At 51.6% G+C, this 21,427-nt stretch overlaps 5 protein-coding genes across 5 annotated transcripts; 2 read left to right on the top strand and 3 right to left on the bottom strand.

The window, feature by feature from the left end:
- Window positions 1–180: 180 nt before the first annotated feature.
- Window positions 181–2,271, top strand: BDP81DRAFT_406045 (cytochrome P450; the record flags this gene model as incomplete). The annotated part of the gene is made up of 5 exons (XM_060588961.1): window positions 181–405; window positions 480–593; window positions 689–788; window positions 983–1,585; window positions 1,665–2,271. 5 exons carry the CDS (start codon window positions 181–183, stop codon window positions 2,078–2,080), a joined length of 1,458 nt encoding a protein of 485 aa, XP_060445694.1. The 3' UTR covers window positions 2,081–2,271.
- Window positions 2,272–9,275: 7,004 nt separating this feature from the next.
- On the top strand, window positions 9,276–10,860 carry BDP81DRAFT_480898 (Alpha/Beta hydrolase protein; the record flags this gene model as incomplete). The annotated part of the gene is made up of 2 exons (XM_060594949.1): window positions 9,276–9,746; window positions 9,829–10,860. 2 exons carry the CDS (start codon window positions 9,276–9,278, stop codon window positions 10,507–10,509), a joined length of 1,152 nt encoding a protein of 383 aa, XP_060445693.1. The 3' UTR covers window positions 10,510–10,860.
- Window positions 10,861–11,412: 552 nt separating this feature from the next.
- On the bottom strand, window positions 11,413–12,437 carry BDP81DRAFT_218383 (uncharacterized protein). The gene has a single exon (XM_060582758.1). The coding sequence runs from the start codon at window positions 12,301–12,303 to the stop codon at window positions 11,785–11,787; it is 519 nt and encodes a 172-aa protein (XP_060445692.1). The 5' UTR covers window positions 12,304–12,437; the 3' UTR covers window positions 11,413–11,784.
- A 1,285-nt stretch (window positions 12,438–13,722) lies between these two features.
- BDP81DRAFT_268415 (ankyrin repeat domain-containing protein) lies at window positions 13,723–14,205 on the bottom strand (the record flags this gene model as incomplete). Its single annotated transcript, XM_060582910.1, has 1 exon — window positions 13,723–14,205. A coding segment is annotated over one exon (483 nt), but the record flags the coding sequence as incomplete, so codon positions are not given.
- Window positions 14,206–14,574: 369 nt separating this feature from the next.
- Window positions 14,575–20,518, bottom strand: BDP81DRAFT_347808 (uncharacterized protein; the record flags this gene model as incomplete). The annotated part of the gene is made up of 8 exons (XM_060586155.1): window positions 19,091–20,518; window positions 18,183–19,017; window positions 17,059–18,133; window positions 16,907–16,959; window positions 16,730–16,807; window positions 15,499–15,541; window positions 15,252–15,399; window positions 14,575–14,657 (listed from the first exon to the last, which is right to left on the bottom strand). Coding segments are annotated over exons 1-8 (3,306 nt in total), but the record flags the coding sequence as incomplete, so codon positions are not given.
- Window positions 20,519–21,427: the final 909 nt, after the last annotated feature.

Raw genomic sequence — 21,427 nt, 5'->3', positions numbered from 1 at the left:
GATTTGTAACTCGGCGTAATCCAGCAAGACGCCAAGACATTGGAAACAATGCCTCGAGTTTCATTGCCTTATCAGAAGCTTTTAAGCGGGCTTTGCAGCTTCTGTGTCGGATGGACGTAATACAGACAAACAAGTTGTTTAGTACTCGAATTACGTTGCACCAAACTCCGATCGCCTATCATGGAGATCGCACTGGACTTGCTCTCTCGGGTCCGGGGCAACACTTACGTGACCGTAACCGTCGCTTTATTGTCTCTGATTGTCTTTTTCTACTTTAATTACAGCACTCGGCCGCTCCGAGGTATTCCCTACGTCGGGGGCCCAAAATGGGACATCCTCAACATCAAGGCACAGTATCGTTTCGTGACGGACTGTAAGAATCTCATCAAAGAGGGCCTCCAAAAGGTGAGGGATGACACATGGCACCCCAAGACATTGGAAGTGGACTTTGTTTGACTGACAGCGTCACGTTCATGTAGTACAATGGACCGTTTCAGGTCATTGGCTATGTCCCCATCACAGTCCTGCCCCCAAGATATGTCCCGCTTGTTAAGGATCACCCAAACCTGGATTTCGGGAAGTCTGCCGAGATGGTATGTCTGATTATTCACTTTGTTTCAACTTCTGCGTGCCGACCCTTATGTCATGATGGCGATGATGATTTTCCGGGTCTAACCAACAAACATAGAGGTTGTTTGGGCAATACCCGGGCCTGGACTGGGCGCACAAGATCAATGAGAACCGTGTCTTCCAAGAGTCTCTGAGAATTAACATGACGCAATATCTCAGTGAGTCTTCTCCATCATTTCATCCTTTATCCATTCTTGGCCATTGACGAGTTAATTCTTTAAAACTTCAAGGCGAGGCAACACCCCTTTTAGCAGAAGAAGCACGCGAAATTTTAACCGAATGTTTTCCGCAAACGACTGGTGAGCATGACATGTTCCTCTTGATAACCTGAATTTAACTGAAACCTCCTCAGAATGGACGCCATACACCATTGGCAAAGACGCCGCAGAAATGGGCGTTCGCCTCTCAACCCTTGTCTTCCTCGGCAAGAGATTCTCAAATAACAAGGAGTGGCTGTACATTTGCACCCAGTACCCAGAAGGCGTCTGGGCCGCCATCAGCGGCCTGCTATCCACCCCCAAATTCCTCCGTTCCATTGTGTACCGCTTCCTACCCGGGATCATCGCCCTTAAAAAGCTCGGCGAGGTCGCAAAGACGCTCATCCTTCCCGAGATCGAGGAGCGGAGACGGCTGCGTGATGCCGGGATCGATGTCAAGTTCAACGATGCCCTAGAGTGGTATTACAAGAACTCGAACAAGCGCGGTCAGGAGGAGGACTTTGACGCTGTCAGCGCCATGATCTCGCTCGCGTTTGCGTCCACGCATACGACTGTTGATTTACTGTGCAATGTCCTGTATGACCTGGCGGCCCACTCAGAGTGCATCGGCCCGTTGAGGGAGGAGATTGATAGGGTCCTCGCCGAGGACGGAGGTTGGAAGAAGACGACGCTGTATAAGATGCGGCTGATGGACAGCTTTTTGAAGGAGACGCAACGGATGAACCCTGTTCAGCTGAGTACGTCCCTCCTAAATGCAGCATTGCAAAGTACCTTTACAAAAGGCTATCCTGATTGCTGACACTCAATCCCTTGCAGCGTCAATGAACCGCTACGTCAAACAAACAACCATCCTCTCAGACGGCACCCGCCTACCAAGGGGCTCACTCGTCTCCGTCTCACTGGAGGGCCTCCGCGACGCCTCGCAATTCGCGGAGCCGGACGTCTTTGACGGATTCCGCTTCGCGCGCAAGAGGCAGGAGTCGGGCCAGGAGAACCAGTGGCAGTTCACGTCGACGCGGAACGAGTTCCCCTCGTTTGGGCACGGGCAGTGGTCCTGCCCCGGTAGGTTCCTGGTTGCCAACGAGCTCAAAATCTTTTTGGCGGAGTTGTTGTTGCGGTATGATGTCGGGTACCCTGCGGGTGTAACGCGGCCGCCGGGTGGGTGGTTTGCTATGGAGAGCCAGGTGAATAAGGATACGCCGCTGGTGTTTAGGTTGAGGGAGAAGGTGTGATGGCTCTTTACCGGGTTGAGGATTCCGACCAGCTTTCAAGCCCCCTCCCCCCTTCTGTGGACTGGACGGTCGCGCGTTTGGTGAGATCAGTGGCGGCAATGTTCGATTTAGATTTGACTGCTTTTGTGGAGTCTTGCTGAACGATGGTCCGTGTGAAATGAAGAATCGAATCAGAAACGAACAACGCGATGACTGGCGGCTATGTTATGAAATGCCACTTTTCGAACTGTGTTTTCTTTGGATGCTGTTCCTATTTCCTCGACAACTTCCCTCTCGCCTAATTTTTCTTGGCATCTACTGTTAGTGTAATAAGTGGGCTACCACCAAAATCCTTAACAGCTGAAAACCCTTCACCTCTCCTCCGGCGCCCTCCCGCGATGGCCTCGCAGCCTCCGGCGGGCTCTGGACCGTTGCCGACCTCCTCGGCCGGCCTTGATCGAGGCTCTGGACCCTCTTCAGAGCCGCCCCCATCCTCAAGGGCTAAACGCCGCCGCGAAACCGAGGCCCAGCCACTCCGGCCCAGCCTCGTGGGAAGCCAGCCCGACGCCCCAACAACAACCCCCTTAACGGCTAAGGGGTCCTCGACTATGACTGGGACAGCTACTGGAGCTGTCCTTACAGCTCTTAATGAAGAGGCTAAGCACTATGAAGCCCGAAAGGACGTTTTTATGGCTATTGCTCAGTCTGTGGACAACGTGATCTCTTGCTTTGAGGGGCCTAGGAAGCAGATTGCAAAAGAAGCTACAACCTATGTAATCCAAGCCTTGAAGAGGATTATGGGTAACGAGACTACGGCTCCGGCTCCGAGCCGGAAATGGACTGACGTAGTAGCCTCGGCTTCAACTACAGCCGTGGCCGTAGCCCCGACCCGTACCCGAATCCCCACCCGGCCCGAAGTCCAGACACAGAGTCTGACGGAGACCCGGGCCCAGGCTCTATCCCAACCGAAGGAGGACCTCCGGGTCTTTACCCGTATCCCAGAAGAGGGCCTAGCGGCTGCTAGGAAGCACGCCCCCTTCGCCCTACGCCGGACAGTCTGCCAGGCCCTTAGGCTCCAGCTGGCAGATATCCCACACATCTACCATATTGCAACTGGCTACTCACTGAGACCCCTGAATAAGCAGGTCCAGCAAGCCCTCCTTGCAAACAAACAGAAACTAGCAGAGTGTCTTGGAGCCTATAAGGTTGAGACCCCTACTAAGTGGTTTACCTACGTCGTCCCACGTTGCCCTGCTAAGATGTGGACTCTTGATGGCGACGCCCTTGACCCAGCTACTCTGGTAGAAGATGAGGTCCTTGCCCAAACAGGACGTAAGTCTACCCGGGCCCAGCAGTCCCGGCTAGGTTTAAACCCTATTACAAACGAAGTCTCCTGGGTCATCTCCTTCTCTGTGGAAGTACCACCCTTCAGACTGTTTAACCAAAGCAGCAGGTCTCAGCTTATCCAAAAGAAGAAGACCCTAATCAGACACGACCCTGGATGCCAGGGATATCATTCGAACCGATACTGTAACCGACAGCCGCTCTGTAGCAACTGTAGCAGGCCCTCGGGATCCCACGAGACTGGGCCCTGCATAGCTAGACCGAAGTGCGCCAACTGCTCCGGCCCCTTCCAAGCTAACCATAAGGACTGTCCAGCAAGGCCCCTAGTGGTTAATGGCTCCCCTACCCTCCCAGACCGGAAGGAACTCTCCCGGATCCGTAAGGCTGGTCAGAAGGCCTATGAGGCCCTCTATCAGAGCAGCCAGGCTGGCACCCAAGCCAGCAACACCCAGCAACCTAGCAACAGCCTAACGAGCCATCAGCCCGGCTCAAAGCGCCCACGCGCCCCTACCCCTATCCAGGACTCAATTGTTGTAGCGGACGTTAGTGATGCGGCTAGCTGTAGCAGCATGGATGAAGATGAGAATGGGGCTGAAGAAGAAGGGCTGCAAGCCCCTGACGACCCAGCCCTACCCCCCCTACCCAGCCAACCTACCCTAGCTACCTCAAGCAGCAGGGCTCAGCGGGTGGCGCAGAAGCCTGATTACAACGTTATTAATGCCTACACCCACCTCGACCTCGACTCAGAGCAGTAGGCTCAGGCCAGCCTCCCCACGGGTACTACGAGTCGCCCAGTGTAACGTGGGGAAGAGAAGCCCAGCTCATACAGCTCTCCTAGAGCTCTGCTGGGCGGATCAGATCGATATAGTACTGATCCAGGAGCCCTGGATAGGCTATAGAGATAAGATGCAAATCAACACACACCCAGGCTATAACTCCTATATCCCAGTTGACTTCTGGAACAACAGAGATACAAGACCTAGGGTTATGACCTATATACGCAAGAGCCTAAGACTACAAATACAGCAACAAAGGCCTACCCAAACGAGAGATATCTTATGGGTTAAGGCTGGCAACTTCACTATTATCAACGTATATAGGCCGCCAGGTGAGCCGACAAACCACACGACTACTGCTCTCCTAGGATACTATCCGCCAGAAAGAGCCCTTATAGCAGGGGACTTTAACGCCCGCCACCCTACCTGGGAACCAGGCTCCCCTAGCCGGAATCGGGGGGACGATATTGCAGAGTGGGCTGAAGGCTACGATCTTTCGTTTATTGGGGAGGTTGGGGTCCCTACCCATACTCATAGGCATACCCTCGACCTAACATTCTCAAATATCCCCTTTGCTGAGGCTTATATTAGCCCACACCTGCACCTAGGGGCTGACCACCAAGCTATCACAACAACTATCCCTATAGGCAAGGCCCAGGAACAGAAACGCCAGACTGGACACCTCTCAGTCCCAGAGTCAGCCCTACCCCGACTTATCGACCTAGTAAGAGCTGGATCCTCAGCCTTACCTACCCTAGGGGAAGTACCTAGTCCAGCAGAGCTGGACACTCTAGCTACCCAACTAGTCAGCCTCTTCTATACAGCTATTCAAGCTGTAGGTAAGAGACGGACAAATCAGGGTAGGGGAGCCCCCTGGTGGACAGAAGAGTGTGCAGAAGCCCACCGAGCTGCTATCGAGGCTAGGCGCCAGCAGGCCCAGGAACCTGGGCTAGTTATACCTCCCCCCATCCTAGAGGAGCAAAAGATCTTCTTAACAACTGTTAGAAGGGCAAAACGCGCTTACTGGACTACTAAGATCGAAGGGGCTAAGACAGACCAAGACCTATATAAGATAGTAGGCTGGCGGAAGGCTGGCTTAGCTGTTAAAGGCCCGCCTCTTATAGTGGAAGGTCAGACAATCGACAACCCCTGGGATTGACGGGATTACTACAAAGTTACTACAACACACCTGGGAATCAGTAGCTAGGCCTATACAGCAGCTCTTCCAGGCCTGTATTCAAGTAGTCCACTTCCCTCGACCGTTCCGCAAAGCAGAAGTTGTCATGATCCAGAAGCCAGGGAAAACAGACTTCTCGAAGACTGGGTCTTGGCGTCCGATATCCCTTTTATCCTGCTTAGTTAAAGGCCTAGAGCGGCTAATAGCAAAAAGGATGGCCTACCTTACTATCCTAGAAGGGGTTGCTAGCCCACAGCAGGTTGGAGCACTACCAGGCAGGGCTGCAGTCGACCTAACAGCCTGTCTGACCCACGAGATCGAGAGGGCTCTAGACTCAGGGCTCACTGCAACTCTTGTGACAATGGACGTTAAAGGGGCTTTTGACTCTGTCCTAAGAAACCGACTTATTATCAGGCTACGACAGCAGGGCTGGCCTAGTCATCTGATTAGGCTGATCTTCACCTTTACCTCTAGCCGAGCAGCCCGGGTCAGGCTAGAGGATACAACTACAGAGGATTTCCCTCTATCCTGTGGGCTACCACAAGGCTCCCCACTATCCCCTATTCTCTTTTTACTATATTTAGCGGATATCCTAGCCGACGATCAAGAACTACGGTTTGGCTATGCGGATGATATAGGCTTAGTAGCTACTAGCCCGTCGCTAGAAGGAAATGCTATAGCCCTAGGCCAAAAGATCACTCATATCCTTAACTGGGGCACTGATAACAAGGTTGCTTTTGACCCAGCTAAGTGTGAGGCAGTCCACTTCAGCAGGAAATATAACCAGACAAAAGACCTACCAGATATACAGGCGACGGGCCTAACTATTAAGGCCTCAACTAAGCCTGTACGATGGCTAGGAGTCTGGTTCGACAAGAGACTCACCTTCCGTCACCATGTCGAAACTAAGGTGGCAGCGGCAAAGAAGGTAGCCCAGTTCCTACGGCACCTAACAAATACCAAAGGGGGACTCCCAGCAGCCGCAGTACGACAAGCGGTTATTGCCTGTGTCCTTCCAACAGCCTTGTATGGAGTTGAGACCTGGTATGCGGGCCTAGCCAAACCAGCCCTAAACAGCGGCACCAATACTAGCAGTAGCACTGCTTTACAGATACCTACAGTTGGTACAGGACAGAAGGGCCTGGCCCGTAGACTTAGCAAAGTTATTACAGCAGCAGCAAGGGCTATCCTGCCTGTCTGGAGAACCACACCGACCAGTAGCCTCATCCGAGACGCTGGCCTTCCCACAGCAGAGGTAGCCCTCGAAGCAGCGCGACTACGCTTCGCTATACGCCTGCAGAAGGTTGACCAACAGCATCCCTTGGTCCCAAGGCTGCTGCAGTCAGGGCGGCAACAGACCAGGCTTCAAAGAACAGCTGGCCTTTTACCTAAGTGTCCAAGGCCAGCGCTCCTACAGCCGCAATACCTCCCAGGGTCCTATGACCCTATAGTTACACAGACGAAGGAAGTAGCAGCTAGGATCTTCCAGGCCTGGCTCAAGACTGTGCCAGGTCAGCATACAGTCGTATACTCAGACGGCTCCAAAGCTCCTGACGGGGCTACAGGGTTCGGCTTTGTTATCTACCGCAACAATAAACGTATAGCCCAGGGCTGCGGCCGTCTCGGCTTAGCAGAAGTGTTTGATGGTGAGGCGGAGGGGGCGAGGGCGGGGCTCCGACGGGCCCTCCATACCTCTCAGGGCCAGCCGATACACATCTGCATCGATAATTCCAGTGTCATCCAGGGAATCCGTGGCAAGGTCCCAGACTCCTCACAAGCTGCCTTCTTAGAGATCCAGGAGGTAGCTAGGATATACGATATACGAACCCATTGGTCCCCGGGGCACCAAGATATTAAAGGAAACGAAGAAGCAGACAGCCTAGCTAAGGAGGGAACAACTCTACCAGTCCCTAGGGGCCAACTAGCTACTCTATCAGGTATCAAGTGGCTTGCTAAAGAGCGGCCAAGACGCCAATATAGACGATGGTGGAAACAAGAGGCAACTCCCCGCTATACCCAACTAGGGCTCAAGGCCACCCTTGCTTGCCCTCCTGAACTTAGCCTCCCTAGGGCTGCCCTTTATCACCTCCTCGCGGCACGGTCAGGCCACGGGGACTTTAAACAATATCACCAACGCTTTAACCACACAGAAGCACTACTCACCTGCTCCTGTGGATGGGTTAAGGAGGCAGACCATCTAGTCTACTGCCGAAAGACCCTACTGAGGAGGCAACAGTGGCCCACCCTCTACCCCTACAGCCGCCAGGAGCCCGTAGGACCTATAGGGTCCCTCGATCGCTACTTCAAGGGGCTAATCACTGACTCTGAAGGCTTCCAGGCCTTCCTCTGCGTGACAGACTTCTTCCAGAAGATCTGCCCGCGGTACTAGGAGATAGGTCATAACCTATCCTCCAAACGACAAACTACCTCTATTAAGAAACCAGATGGTTATAACGGAACTAGGGCACCAGTGGGAACTAGGGATGGATAGAACACATAGTAGCTTACGAGCAAGATTTGGAGGACGTCAGGATACGGCGTGTACTATATAGTATATAGCTAGAGCCTGCGACCCTTCACGCCACATACCCTCCGGGAGGTCTGCCGCAAGGGCGGCTGCGCCCTTGCCGCCATGGCGTTAAATATAAAACAAACAAACAACAACATACAGGGCCTCTTAATACATCGTCATTCGGATACCGCGATAGACACTTACCAGTCATTCGGAGTTCTGAGTAACGGATCGAGAGAGTATCCAGCTTGGAAAACTGTTTTGTTATGATCAGATACCGCCAACGCGTAATACTGGGTTAGCACAAGAGTATAGACTAACAGTAGTGAAGAAGTTCTTTCGACCTGAGGGGCATGTTGATGGGCAAAATGTCAAAGGGATCAAGGGCTTCCCACGGATTTACGTAGAACGGTCTCGTTAGTGTGAGCGCTTGGGTGGATGGTATCTCTGATGACACGGCGATCTCCTTATGGCTATGAGAGGGGTTTGTGACGGGTCGTGTATCCTCAACAGCCCACGGTGCTTGTTGACCAGGGCAAGGGCCAGCTTTACGTTCGCGAAGCGGAATCTTTGGCACATACGAACATAACTGCTCTTTGAGTATACAGTTGAAGCTGTCGGACAGAATTATCAATCATGCACGTCTGAAGAGTTGCGATGAAGCCTCATGGGGTAGATTGTTATGATGTGATTGGACCCTCGCAGACAGCACTGGTAGAAAGACCGCTATCTAGCCGCGTAAATGGACACATTAGGAAGGCAGCTTACCAAGATGGGCGCCTCTCATCGCATCGAATATGCTTTTGGCGGAATGATACGCACCCTGTCCGGTTCGTGTATTGACGTGTCTCGCCACGGACTTATCCGGCCTAGGTGTCATGGTTGGTACTCGAGCGGCCGAGATCATTGCTCGGATGGAAGCTTCTTTCTCTGGCCTTTCGACTTGACCATGAACAAAAGAAAGCAGAAGAGTAAGTGATGAGATTCGATTTCGTGTGAGATTTAAGCAAAGGGAAGTTCTTGCCGCTATTTCTGTTTAGGCCGAATAACCTGTCAGCCGGCGAATTAACGTTGGCCTCTTTTCCCGACGATTGTACGGGATTCGGCCAACTCCTGCACCTCCCTTGGAGAACCACAGAATACCCATGGAAAGAAGGTGTTTGTTACGCTCGAGTATGGCAACGATTGGTTTTGCAATGAACAGAAAGTGGCTTCACGAAACTTCTGGAAGCCTGACTGCTGATCCTACTACCAAGCCGCTAACAGCATCACAAGGCAGCAGGTTGAGCAACTAGACTTGAGAATTTGGTATAAAGATCGCGTCAATTCCTTACAAGAGGAAAGAAACAAATTATCTTTGCCTTCTTCATCACTCTTAGTCAACAAAACTCTACCACATCTCAGACAATGGCCTCCCTGCCTTTCAGTGCCCGTCCCTATGAAGTCCCTGCTTCAGCAAAACTCACGCCTACCAGCATTTCAATCCCTGATGCTGAGATTGACAGTTTGAAGACGCTTCTCAAACTTACGCCCATTCCCAAGCCGAATAGGTTCAACTCGCGTGGTGATGAGTCTTTCGGCCTTCATCGAGATGTCCTCTCAGCGTTGGTAAAATACTGGGAGAACGACTACGACTGGAGAAAATGGGAGTCTACTCTCAACACTATTCCTCAATTCAACATGGATGTTACCGATGACGACTCCAAAACATACAAGATCAACTTTTTCGCTCTTTTCTCCAAGAACCCATCTGCAATCCCCATTCTCTTCTTACACAGCTGGCCAGGCTCTGTTGTAGAGTATCCCCCGATCCTTCGCAATCTTCAATCTCAATACGATTCTGAGTCGCTTCCCTACCACGTCATTGTGCCTCACCATGTCGGATTTCCGTTTTCTGACGCACCACCCACCCCTCGACGAAGATTTCTCGCATCTCGATAATGCTCGCCTCATGTCGAAGATGATGCATGCGTTGGGGTTCGACAAATCTGGCTACATTGCCCAAGGCGGTGACCTCGGCGGTTGGTCAGCACCTGTCATTGCGAATCTCGATTCAGCGTGCAAGCTCGTCCAAATGAGCATGCTGAACGTTTCACCACCTGCTGGTGAAGATGTCGAGGCCGGTATCGAGGCAGGGCGGTATACTCCAGATGAGGTAGCAGCCTTTGCGAGAAGTGCCGAATTTGCAAAGACAGGCACCGCATTCATCCAACTTAACGGAACGAAGCCGGCTAGTGCAGGGTATATCATCGGAAGCAACCCAGTGGCACTACTCTCCTGGATTGGGGACAAGATGATCAAGTGGTCTGACAAGACACCAGATAGAGATCTCATCATCACGAACCTGGCCCTCTATTGGTTCACTGGGTGCTTCCCAACGTCGGTCTATATCCATCGCGTGGTCTTCGAGAACGTTGAGCTCATGATGAATGGTTGGAAAACTCTCAAAGTCCCGCTAGGATATTCAGCGTTCAAGTATGAGCTCGTCACTGCACCTGAGAGGTGGATCAGGCAAACAGCCCAGGTGAGCTGGTATCGAATGCACGAGAGAGGAGGTCATTTTGCTGCACTTGAAGAGCCAGAGACTTTATGGAAAGATGTGGAGGATTTCATCGGAAAGTTTTGGCCAAAGGCCATTTAAGGCCTGTTGGTGTAACCAATTTTCGAAGGTTTGGATGTGATTGGGATCAGAGTAGGAGGATTGAATGGCGTGGTTGGTAGTGTTGTGCTGGGGACGAGTGGCTGCAAGCCTTCTTCAATAATGGATTCTGATTATGGCTAAACGCTTATATCACGCGTTACCTACATAATAGATGGTGTCTATAAGCCCTTACCCAAAAGAACGTCTGCTCGCAATGCGGAAAAACTAACAAGAAAAACAAGAGTAATACACTGCAGATGATCTTCCACCTAAAAATCCCTGCTCTCTCCAATTTCACACACATGATACATCAGGCACTACCGCGCTTGTAAGAGGCCATGACAGACAGCACTATCTTTGAAACGCGTCAATTTGCCTGAATTATACCGCTAAAGGACGGCTATCGTGGTCATCATATGAGGAATTGGGAAAGACTGGTGGTGTCACTGGAATTTGGGTCTTTTTGGGCGGCGGGGTAGCGGGGTGGCAGCGGAAGCGGGCCGATCCGGGCTCAAGCGCAAGACCTGTATCCAACAGCCATGTGTTACTAGGTACTTTTCGCTGGACAACAGGAACATAGAATAAGCTGCAGCCCTCCATGTCAATGCTTACATCACTGCGTATTTGTCACTTTGCTCCTCACTGTTTCCGAACCTGTTACCCACATTGGCCCATATTCGACCCACGCCAGTGCCTTGTTCTTAGGCTCCTCGTCCACTGCGAGCCACTGCTCATCTGCATCCTTCTTCCAACATTGCCATCCAGCGGTCTGATCTAGTGGTTCTGTTCAGAAGCAGGTATAGGCCTGCCTGTGCTAGTCCTCGCATTTCTCTTGCTTCATTAAACCAGGCTTGCTGGGTGTACACAAAACAGGTAAAGGATATTGTTGGCGCTTCAGTACGTTAGTGCATTCAGCAAGGCAAGGACAGAGGAGGACCTCACTAGTGACGCTTGACTACGGGGCAAGGTATTGTCTGAGGGATGGCTGGTGTAGATCCAGATGCGGCCCTTCCGCTCGATAAAGGTGTAGACTTTGGCATCGCAGTCTTGGAAAATACGATCTGCTTTCCGGAACAACGCCTTCTTGCGATGAGAGAACAACGTTCCTCTTCTCTTGCTATCCTTTCGTAGACGTTCCGCATCAGGGACTAGCGAGGTCGCTGCGGGCTTGTTTGCATCTTGATCCATATTGCTATCTCGTAGTTGTTATTGCTCTTGCTGTTGTCTGGGGCTTGTTCTTCAGGGCTCTTCTCCCTCTTCCTCGACATCTTAAAGTCAAGTTTTAGCGCCTGGAGTAGAATCGAGAAGTGCGTTCCGTTGTTCCAATTCGAATTTCTGGAAACTAAAAGTCGTCGCCGTGGCGTAGCGCTCTATGCCCAGGATAGACGCCAGGCGGCGCCATGCGGGCGCTGGAGTTGCTGGTAACGCCCACGTAGGCGGATAACACCTACTGCTAGAAGGTCCGAAATCCGACTGCCCTGGTATGAACGAGGGCCCCAGTGCATCCCTTTGCCACTCTACTGCTATGCTGCTCCAGAAGAGGGAGGCCCTAACAGTTCCGCCGTAGGCCCTTAGAGGCGGTGAACGGTAGCCTGATGTGGCGAGGTGTCTCCTGATGGTACCTAGGAGCACCCTAACAGTAACTTTCCTTGATACGGGCATTGTGAAGGGGGCAAGGGGGGGGCCTGGAGGTGTTGGCGACAGTTTACCAGACGATGAGCCTGGAAACGCATATCTTGTTGGTAAACGCCGCCAACCGGAACCTTCACGAGTCCGAAGAACACTGCCACTCATGCATGGGGCTACGGCGGTTAGGGCCGCAGAACGGGTCTCGTTGCCTCAGAGCCCACCAAGAAGGGTCGCTTAGATCTCACCCTCATTGGAGAGTTCGAAAGTCGCTTCTTGAAAGTTAGAAGCAGGTTGTGGGCGGGCTGGGTAGTGGTGGTGTGCCTCGCTTAGGGTGTCTGGGTGTTCGGATAGTGCTGACCGTCAGGCGACGGGGCTGCTCAGGTCAAAACGGTGCCCGACCGTTTAGGAACGCATAATCCTTGTTCCGTATCATGGACAGCCATCGTCACCCGGTGATGGTAACCTACACCAACTTCACGAAGCCAGGTGGCTCATAGATAAGCCCTATGGGCCGGCCTATCAGAAGGAGGCTGGGGCGCTGACTCATCCGAAAGAAAACGGAAGTGCGGGCCCAAATTCTCCTCTGTTCGGGCGCGCCGTTCATTGACAGGGCCACCTCCGTTTTTCTTGTTCCCAGCCGGAGAGGCCAGCTACCTGGCCGGGAGGCTAAGTATCCTCTGTCTTGTTCGACACATACGGGTGCCGTGTGAACAAACGACGGACTCCGTTAAGAATAGGAATAGTAATAAGATAATCACAAAGGGCACTAAGTTATTCAGGACTTATATATAATATGACTTAAGCTTAGCTCCAGGTCATACTTCCATAGCTCTTTAGTAATCAGCTTTATACATATTCTTCAGAATACTGCCAACTTACCTTCACTGCTAATTGCCTTATTGAGTCTAAGCCTGATTACCTTAGTGTTACGACCCAACATGCATGACCAAATCCAAGGCCTGCCCCGCAGGCTCGCGGCGGTTACAACACACCACATATGCAGGAGACGAGGGACACTAGGCACCCTCTCACGGAACGGAAGAACTATGGGCAAGTAACGTGATGATAAGAAAGGACCGACAAGCGATAAGCGGTCCATGACACGGACCGACAGGATAAAGGCGGTCCACCCCTGTAGGACTCGGTGACGACTAGCAAATACCTGGTGTTGTATGTTTTGGGTTTTTGTTTTTAATGTCCTCAAGTCCATAGAGGATTAAGATCACATGTGGTGTATTAAGACTTGATATATGCTCTCTTGTCAAGGAGTATCTGGACAACCTCCTTATGTCCATTGAATGAAGCAGCTTGAAGAGCGTTGCCGTACTCGCCACTCTGGGCGTTGATATCTGCTCCCTTGTCGAGGAGTATCTGGATGACCTCCTTATGTCCTCTAAATGAAGCAGCTTGAAGAGCGTTGCCAAAGTGGCCGCCCTGGGCGTTGACATCTGCTCTCTTGTTGAGGAGTATCTGGATGACCTCCTTATTTCCGTCATATGAAGCAGCTTGAAGAGCGTTGCCGTACTCGCCACTCTGGGCGTTGATATCTGCTCCCTTATCGAGGAGTATCTGAACAACCTCCTTATGTCCATGGAATGAAGCAGCTTGAAGAGCGTTGCCAAAGTGGCCGCCCTGGGCGTTGACATCTGCTCCCTTATCGAGGAGTATCTGAACAACCTCCTTGTTTCCCTTCAATGAAGCAGCTTGAAGAGCGTTGCCATACTGACCGCCCTGGACGTTGAAATCTGCTCCCTTGTCGAGGAGTATCTGAATAACCTCTTTGCTTCCTTTAAATGAAGCAGCTTGAAGAGCGTTGCCAAAGTGGCCGCCCTGGGCGTTGATATCTGCTCCCTTATTAAGGAGCATCTGGATGACCTCCTTATGTCCTCTAAATGAAGCAGCTTGAAGAGCGTTGCCAAAGAGGCCGCCCTGGGCGTTGACATCTGCTCCCTTGTCGAGGAGTATCTGGATGACCTCCTTATGTCCATTGAATGAAGCAGCTTGAAGAGCGTTGCCATACTGGCCGCCCTGGACGTTGACATCTGCTCCCTTGTCGAGGAGTATCTGAATAACCTCTTTGCTTCCTTTAAATGAAGCAGCTTGAAGAGCGTTGCCAAAGCGTCCAACCTGGGGGTTGACATCTGCTCCCTTGTCGAGGAGTATCTGGATGACCTCCTTATTTCCGTCATATGAAGCAGCTTGAAGAGCGTTGCCGTACTCGCCACTCTGGGCGTTGATATCTGCTCCCTTATCGAGGAGTATCTGAACAACCTCCTTATGTCCATTGAATGAAGCAGCTTGAAGAGCGTTGCCGTACTCGCCACTCTGGGCGTTGATATCTGCTCCCTTATCGAGGAGTATCTGAACAACCTCCTTATGTCCATTGAATGAAGCAGCTTGAAGAGCGTTGCCGTACTCGCCACTCTGGGCGTTGATATCTGCTCCCTTATCGAGGAGTATCTGAACAACCTCCTTATGTCCATTGAATGAAGCAGCTTGAAGAGCGTTGCCGTACTCGCCACTCTGGGCGTTGATATCTGCTCCCTTATCGAGGAGCATCTGGATGACCTCCTTATGTCCTCTAAATGAAGCAGCTTGAAGAGCGTTGCCAAACTGGCCGCCCTGGACGTTGACATCTGCTCCCTTGTCGAGGAGTATCTGAACAACCTCCTTATGTCCATTGAATGAAGCAGCTTGAAGAGCGTTGCCGTACTCGCCGCCCTGGGGGTTGACATCTGCTCCCTTGTCGAGGAGTATCTGGATGACCTCCTTATTTCCGTCATATGAAGCAGCTTGAAGAGCGTTGCCGTACTCGCCACTCTGGGCGTTGATATCTGCTCCCTTATCGAGGAGTATCTGAACAACCTCCTTATGTCCATTGAATGAAGCAGCTTGAAGAGCGTTGCCATACTGGCCGCTCTGGACGTTGAAATCTGCTCCCTTGTCGAGGAGTATCTGAATAACCTCTTTGCTTCCTTTAAATGAAGCAGCTTGAAGAGCGTTGCCAAAGTGGCCGCCCTGGGCGTTGACATCTGCTCCCTTGTCGAGGAGTATCTGGATGACCTCCTTATTTCCGTCATATGAAGCAGCTTGAAGAGCGTTGCCAAAGTGGCCGCCCTGGGCGTTGACATCTGCTCTCTTGTTGAGGAGTATCTGGATGACCTCCTTATTTCCGTCATATGAAGCAGCTTGAAGAGCGTTGCCGTACTCGCCACTCTGGGCGTTGATATCTGCTCCCTTATCGAGGAGTATCTGAACAACCTCCTTATGTCCATGGAATGAAGCAGCTTGAAGAGCGTTGCCAAAGTGGCCGCCCTGGGCGTTGACATCTGCTCCCTTATCGAGGAGTATCTGAACAACCTCCTTATGTCCATTGAATGAAGCAGCTTGAAGAGCGTTGCCAAACTGGCCGCTCTGGACGTTGAAATCTGCTCCCTTGTCGAGGAGTATCTGAATAACCTCTTTGCTTCCTTTAAATGAAGCAGCTTGAAGAGCGTTGCCATACTGGCCGCCCTGGACGTTGACATCTGCTCCCTTGTCGAGGAGTATCTGAATAACCTCTTTGCTTCCTTTAAATGAAGCAGCTTGAAGAGCGTTGCCATACTGGCCGCCCTGGACGTTGACATCTGCTCCCTTGTCGAGGAGCATCTGGATAACCTCCTTATGGCCTTCAAGTGAAGCAGCTTGAAGAGCGTTGCCATACTGGCCGCCCTGGGCGTTGACATCTGCTCCCTTGTTGAGGAGTATCTGGATGACCTCCTTGTGGCCTTCAAGTGAAGTAGCTTGAAGAGCGTTGCCAAAGTAGCCGCCCTGGACGTTGACATCTGCTCCCTTGTCGAGGAGCATCTGAATAACCTCCTTATGTCCATGGAATGAAGCAGCTTGAAGAGCGTTGCCATACTGGCCGCCCTGGGCGTTGACATCTGCTCCCTTGTTGAGGAGTATCTGGATGACCTCCTTTTGTCCATTCAATGAAGTAGCTTGAAGAGCGTTGCCAAAGTAGCCGCCCTGAACGTTGACATCTGCTCCCTTGTCGAGGAGTATCTGAACAACCTCCTTTTGTCCATTCAATGAAGCAGCTTGAAGAGCGTTGCCATACTGGCCGCCCTGGACGTTGACATCTGCTCCCTTATCGAGGAGTATCTGAACAACCTCCTTATGTCCATTGAATGAAGCAGCTTGAAGAGCGTTGCCAAACTGGCCGCTCTGGACGTTGAAATCTGCTCCCTTGTCGAGGAGTATCTGAATAACCTCTTTGCTTCCTTTAAATGAAGCAGCTTGAAGAGCGTTGCCATACTGGCCGCCCTGGACGTTGACATCTGCTCCCTTATCGAGGAGTATCTGGATGACCTCCTTATTTCCGTCATATGAAGCAGCTTGAAGAGCGTTGCCGTACTCGCCGCCCTGGGCGTTGACATCTGCTCTCTTGTTGAGGAGTATCTGGATGACCTCCTTGTTTCCCTTCAATGAAGCAGCTTGAAGAGCGTTGCCATACTGGCCGCCCTGGACGTTGAAATCTGCTCCCTTGTCGAGGAGCATCTGGATAACCTCCTTATGGCCTTCAAGTGAAGCAGCTTGAAGAGCGTTGCCATACTGGCCGCCCTGGGCGTTGACATCTGCTCCCTTGTTGAGGAGTATCTGGATGACCTCCTTGTGGCCTTCAAGTGAAGTAGCTTGAAGAGCGTTGCCAAAGTAGCCGCCCTGGACGTTGACATCTGCTCCCTTGTCGAGGAGCATCTGAATAACCTCCTTATGTCCATGGAATGAAGCAGCTTGAAGAGCGTTGCCATACTGGCCGCCCTGGGCGTTGACATCTGCTCCCTTGTTGAGGAGTATCTGGATGACCTCCTTGTTTCCCTTCAATGAAGCAGCTTGAAGAGCGTTGCCAAAGAGGCCGCCCTGAACGTTGACATCTGCTCCCTTGTCGAGGAGTATCTGAACAACCTCCTTTTGTCCATTCAATGAAGCAGCTTGAAGAGCGTTGCCATACTGGCCGCCCTGGACGTTGACATCTGCTCCCTTGTCGAGGAGCATCTGGATAACCTCCTTATGGCCTTCAAGTGAAGCAGCTTGAAGAGCGTTGCCGTACTCGCCGCCCTGGGCGTTGACATCTGCTCCCTTGTTGAGGAGTATCTGGATGACCTCCTTGTGGCCTTCAAGTGAAGTAGCTTGAAGAGCGTTTCCGTACCTGCCTCCCTGGGCTTGGATGTCTGCCCCATGTTTCAATAATTCCTCCACCGCACACACGATCCCTCCACGTGCTATATGGTACAATATAGGAGTATTCTCTATTTCAAATCTTTCTGGTTCCACTTCCCATGGCCTATCTGTGTTATAGAGTCCGTAGCACACCTTAAGAGAATCTTTATGCAGGCAAAACTCTTTGATGAGCTTACGGGCCATGCTGGTCTCAAATCCGACAGCATGGTCCATCCAATAACGTGCAGAATACTGCGCAAGCGGGTACGACTGTCTAACCTCTAAAAGAGAAAGGCTGTGGTCTAAATCTAATAGGTACGCAAGGCATACTTCCACAATAGAAGCTCTGGCCAGTGGCTCTGCGAAGGTTTCAAACATGTTCTGTTCTAGTCGGTCGGATACCAGGTATTCCTTTACCGAGAAATGCGCGAGCTGTAGCTCTCTCGCCTCGTGCTGTTCATCGTTACCGCCCCGAGTAACAACAACTACTAAACTAGAACAGTAGATAGATATCTCGTCTGGTTGTGGCATTCGGTTCTTGGCATCAAACCTGGGCTTGTTTTTGGTGACCACAGTAATTACATCAACAGCTTCTTCGATGCGTAAAGGTCGTTCAGAAAAGGTTAGAAATTGCAGTATCCGCTTGGCGTTCTGTTCAAACTCAGGCGGAATTCTGCGTAGGACTTGGGCGTATGTCTCGTCTAGCGTCCTTGGCAAAGATTGTAGCGTTTGGCGAAGACTGTTAGGATCAGGGCATTTTTCAAGAGCATCAAGTTGGCATGAGACCCAGCGAAACCTATTTTCTAACTTAGCAGCAGTATTCAAGAGGGTTAATCTTTTCTCACATTCCGTTAGCTTTCTCCATCAGATGGCCTTCGATCTCATCCCGAATTTCTTCTCGTGTTCGCCACCTCTTAAATCCCTCGTGTTGTCTTACTGTTCCATGAACATACGCACGTATGTCTTCAGTGACAAGCTCGCTCTGGAGAGGGATCTGGTTGTCGATATGTCTTTCCAATGCTGACTTGATGTCGTGTTCAGGGCGACTCGTGACAAGAAGGTGGATATTTACTTGCGGTAAGTTTAGAATACCCTCAATCCAGTCTAGCAACCCCTCGTTGCTTAGACCTGTTCTCTTCTGGCATTCGTCGAGTGCATCCAAGACGATCCATACTTCGCCGATCTGCTGAGCCATAGCCTCGAATGTTGAGATTAGCAAGTCAATACTCGGCTGCCGTGAAGCATTTTTGCAAGAGGAGTAGAGTGAATCTAGATGCGTATGGACGTCCTGGCTTTTAGAGTACAGCTGAGTAATCAGCGACCGAATGGCTTTCTCGAGCGATTGTTTATTAGTATTAGTGAAGTCGAAGTAAAAGTAGAGGAGACTTTTGGCATAAGATTCGGTGTTCGTGAGGTCCTTAATCACCGTTGAACTCAGGATTGTCTTTCCGCAGCCCGGGATGCCGTGGAGCCATAACGAGGACTTCGGCGATTTTTTCCACTTGGAGTATTCCTTGCTTTCGAGAAACCACTGCCCTGTACGTTCATGACGTTGCCGGGAGGCCTTGTTGTAATTTGTCGATGGATCCGGCGGAGAGAGCCACTTCATGAGTTCCTGAAAATGCTGGCTCTGTTGCAGGCTTTTCGTGGCCAAGCGGATTTGAGACACGCCTTCATGTACTGCAAAGTTTTTAATTAGTATAATTTTATAGTCGCAAAGCCATAAAACAATTGAAATAAATAAAACACTAACTAGATCCCAGGACTTCTACGACCCTCCTTTCAGCCTCGATCTTGTTAGGTGGAATCTGGCGAAGAACGTCTCTAGCGTACGCTACAGCCACCATAGCTGCAAAACCTTGCCAGTCCTTGTTCTTGTGTGAGTCGGAATAGTCGCATATACCCCGGATGACCAGACACGGGAAGTGGTTCATTAGGCCGGCCGCCTCCATCTCAAAGCACAACACGTCCTTCTCGGCCGCTAGTCGATCCCGGATCAGTGCGTCTTTCATCAGCTGACTTGCGGAGGCGATTAGTCCGTAGTGAACAGTAGGGCTGTCTTCGTCTTCGTCTCGTTCGCGGCGCGGTACGAGGTGGGTTGAGTCGTATCTGCATGGTTCGATGCAGCCTTCCTCCGAGTCCGGCGTAAGTACGATGTCTGATTTGTATAGCCTGTCGCTGCTCGGATGTGGCCGCGAGTACTTTTTTCGGAGTCGAGGCTTCTTCTCGATAACCATCTTAACATAGTCGTCAAGCTGGTGGCCATCCGCCTCGTACATAGCCTTGAGTCCACTTACGGCCGCTCGCAGTACTTTCGGCGATTGGTTCAGAAACCCCGTTTCCAGAAACGTCTGATTCTGTATCGTCTTGCCAAAGTCATACTGGAAAACCCCGCCTTTGCCGTCACGGGGACTGCTCACCACGATGTCGCCGAGGCGGATGTCGTGCTTCTGACTCGGCGCGCCGCCCCCGATGCCGACCATCAATCCGAGCCGGATGTTGGGAAAGCTGTGCAGCATGTCCCCGGCGACGACCGCGGCCGAGGCTATGCCGTACTCTCCGTTGGGCAAGACGGCGATAACGACGTTATGGTCGCCAAGCTTGCCCAATGCGTAGTTGTTGCTATCATTCTGCGAAACTTCCCTGGGTCTTTCGTGTCTCTCGTCAAGAAAGGCCTGTGCAGCGACAAACTCGGTGGTGATGGCGCAAATCCAGCCAACAGTATAATTCTGAGGGTCCGACATGCTTGTAAGGTGAATAAGGTGGCTGCTAGTGGGAGCCTTGTTGCGTAGAAAGTGTACTGCTCGAGGGACTATTATAAAGGATGTGTATCGCGCGGAAGAGGCAACCGTTTGACCTATGCTGTAGTTCGGAATAGATGCCGCCGAAAAAGCCGCCCTGCAGACAGCTGCTGGTCGCAGAGGCGTCGAGGCAGCAAGGCAGATTCGCTCTGGGCTTGCATGACTTGCCGAGCGATATAGATGGGTCTTTTCGTCCTTCGGTGAGCGAGCTACCAATGAGCGTATATCAAGTTGTGGAGTGACCTCTGCATAAGCATTATAAAGCGAATTATTCAACTACTGCTTATTGGTTATTCTTGGTCTTAATTGGCTTGGCCGGGATGCGCGATTTGACGATGCTTCGAGTGGTGTGGAGGTAATACTACTGTATTGGATCTGATGATGAAGATGGGAAAAGCTGACGGCTGGCTGGGCTGGATATCTGGGCAAGGTGTAGGTGGGGCAGCTCTGAGATGTGAAGGTACTGCCTCACGTGTCCCACTCGCACCTGCCACAAGTGGTGCCTGCATCTTGTCAAATGGGTGTAGGCACTATTGGCCTTGTTGTATTGCGCTGCTATGCTGCTCTAGGAGAGGGAGCCCCTAACAGTTCCCTAACAGGCTGATATGGCAGGTGCCTCCTGATAGTGCCTAGAGCATTTTAGTAGTTGGGGGGACCTGGAATTGTTTACGACAATTTACCGAGAGCCTAGAAACACACATCTTGTTGGTAAACGCCGCCGGGCATCGGAATCTTCAGGACAAGTTGAGTCCGAAAACTTAGCCAATCATGCTTGTATTACAGAGGGTTGGCGGTTATGGCCGCAGAACGGGTCCTCATGGCCTAGCCTAGGAGCCCACAGAGAAGGGTCGCTTAAATCTCACCCTCATTAGAGAGCTCGAAAGGTGCTTCTTGAAAGTTGGAACTTGGAAGCAGGTTGCGGGCGGGCTGGGTACTTGTGGTGGTGGTGTGCCTCGCTTAGGGTGTCTAGGTGTTCAATTAGTGCTGACCGTCGGACGACGGATCTGCTCAGGCTAAAACGGTACCTGACCGTTTAGGAACGCACAATCCTTGTTCCGTATTCTGAGCTATTCTTCGTCACCCTGTGACGGAAACCTACACCAACTTCATGATACCGAGTGCCCATAGATAAGCCCTATGAGGGCCGGCCTATCAGGAGGAGGCTGGGACGCTGACTCATCCGAAAAAACGGAAGTGCGGGCCCAAATTCTCCTCCGTTCGGGCGCGCCGTTCAGTGACAGGGCCACCTCCGTTTCTCTTGTTCCCAGCCCGAGAGGCCAGCTGCCTGG

The sequence above is a fragment of the Colletotrichum phormii genome, assembly GCF_030913505.1.
Source record: "Colletotrichum phormii strain CBS 102054 chromosome Unknown BDP81scaffold_9, whole genome shotgun sequence".
Taxonomy (NCBI): Eukaryota; Fungi; Ascomycota; class Sordariomycetes; order Glomerellales; family Glomerellaceae; genus Colletotrichum; species Colletotrichum phormii.
This window is presented reverse-complemented; position numbering and strand designations above follow the sequence as displayed.

Excerpts from the sequence above, each read along its gene's own strand:
- BDP81DRAFT_218383 (XM_060582758.1), bottom strand. The coding sequence starts at position 12,303 with ATGAGTGGCAGTGTTCTTCGGACTCGTGAAGGTTCCGGTTGGCGGCGT.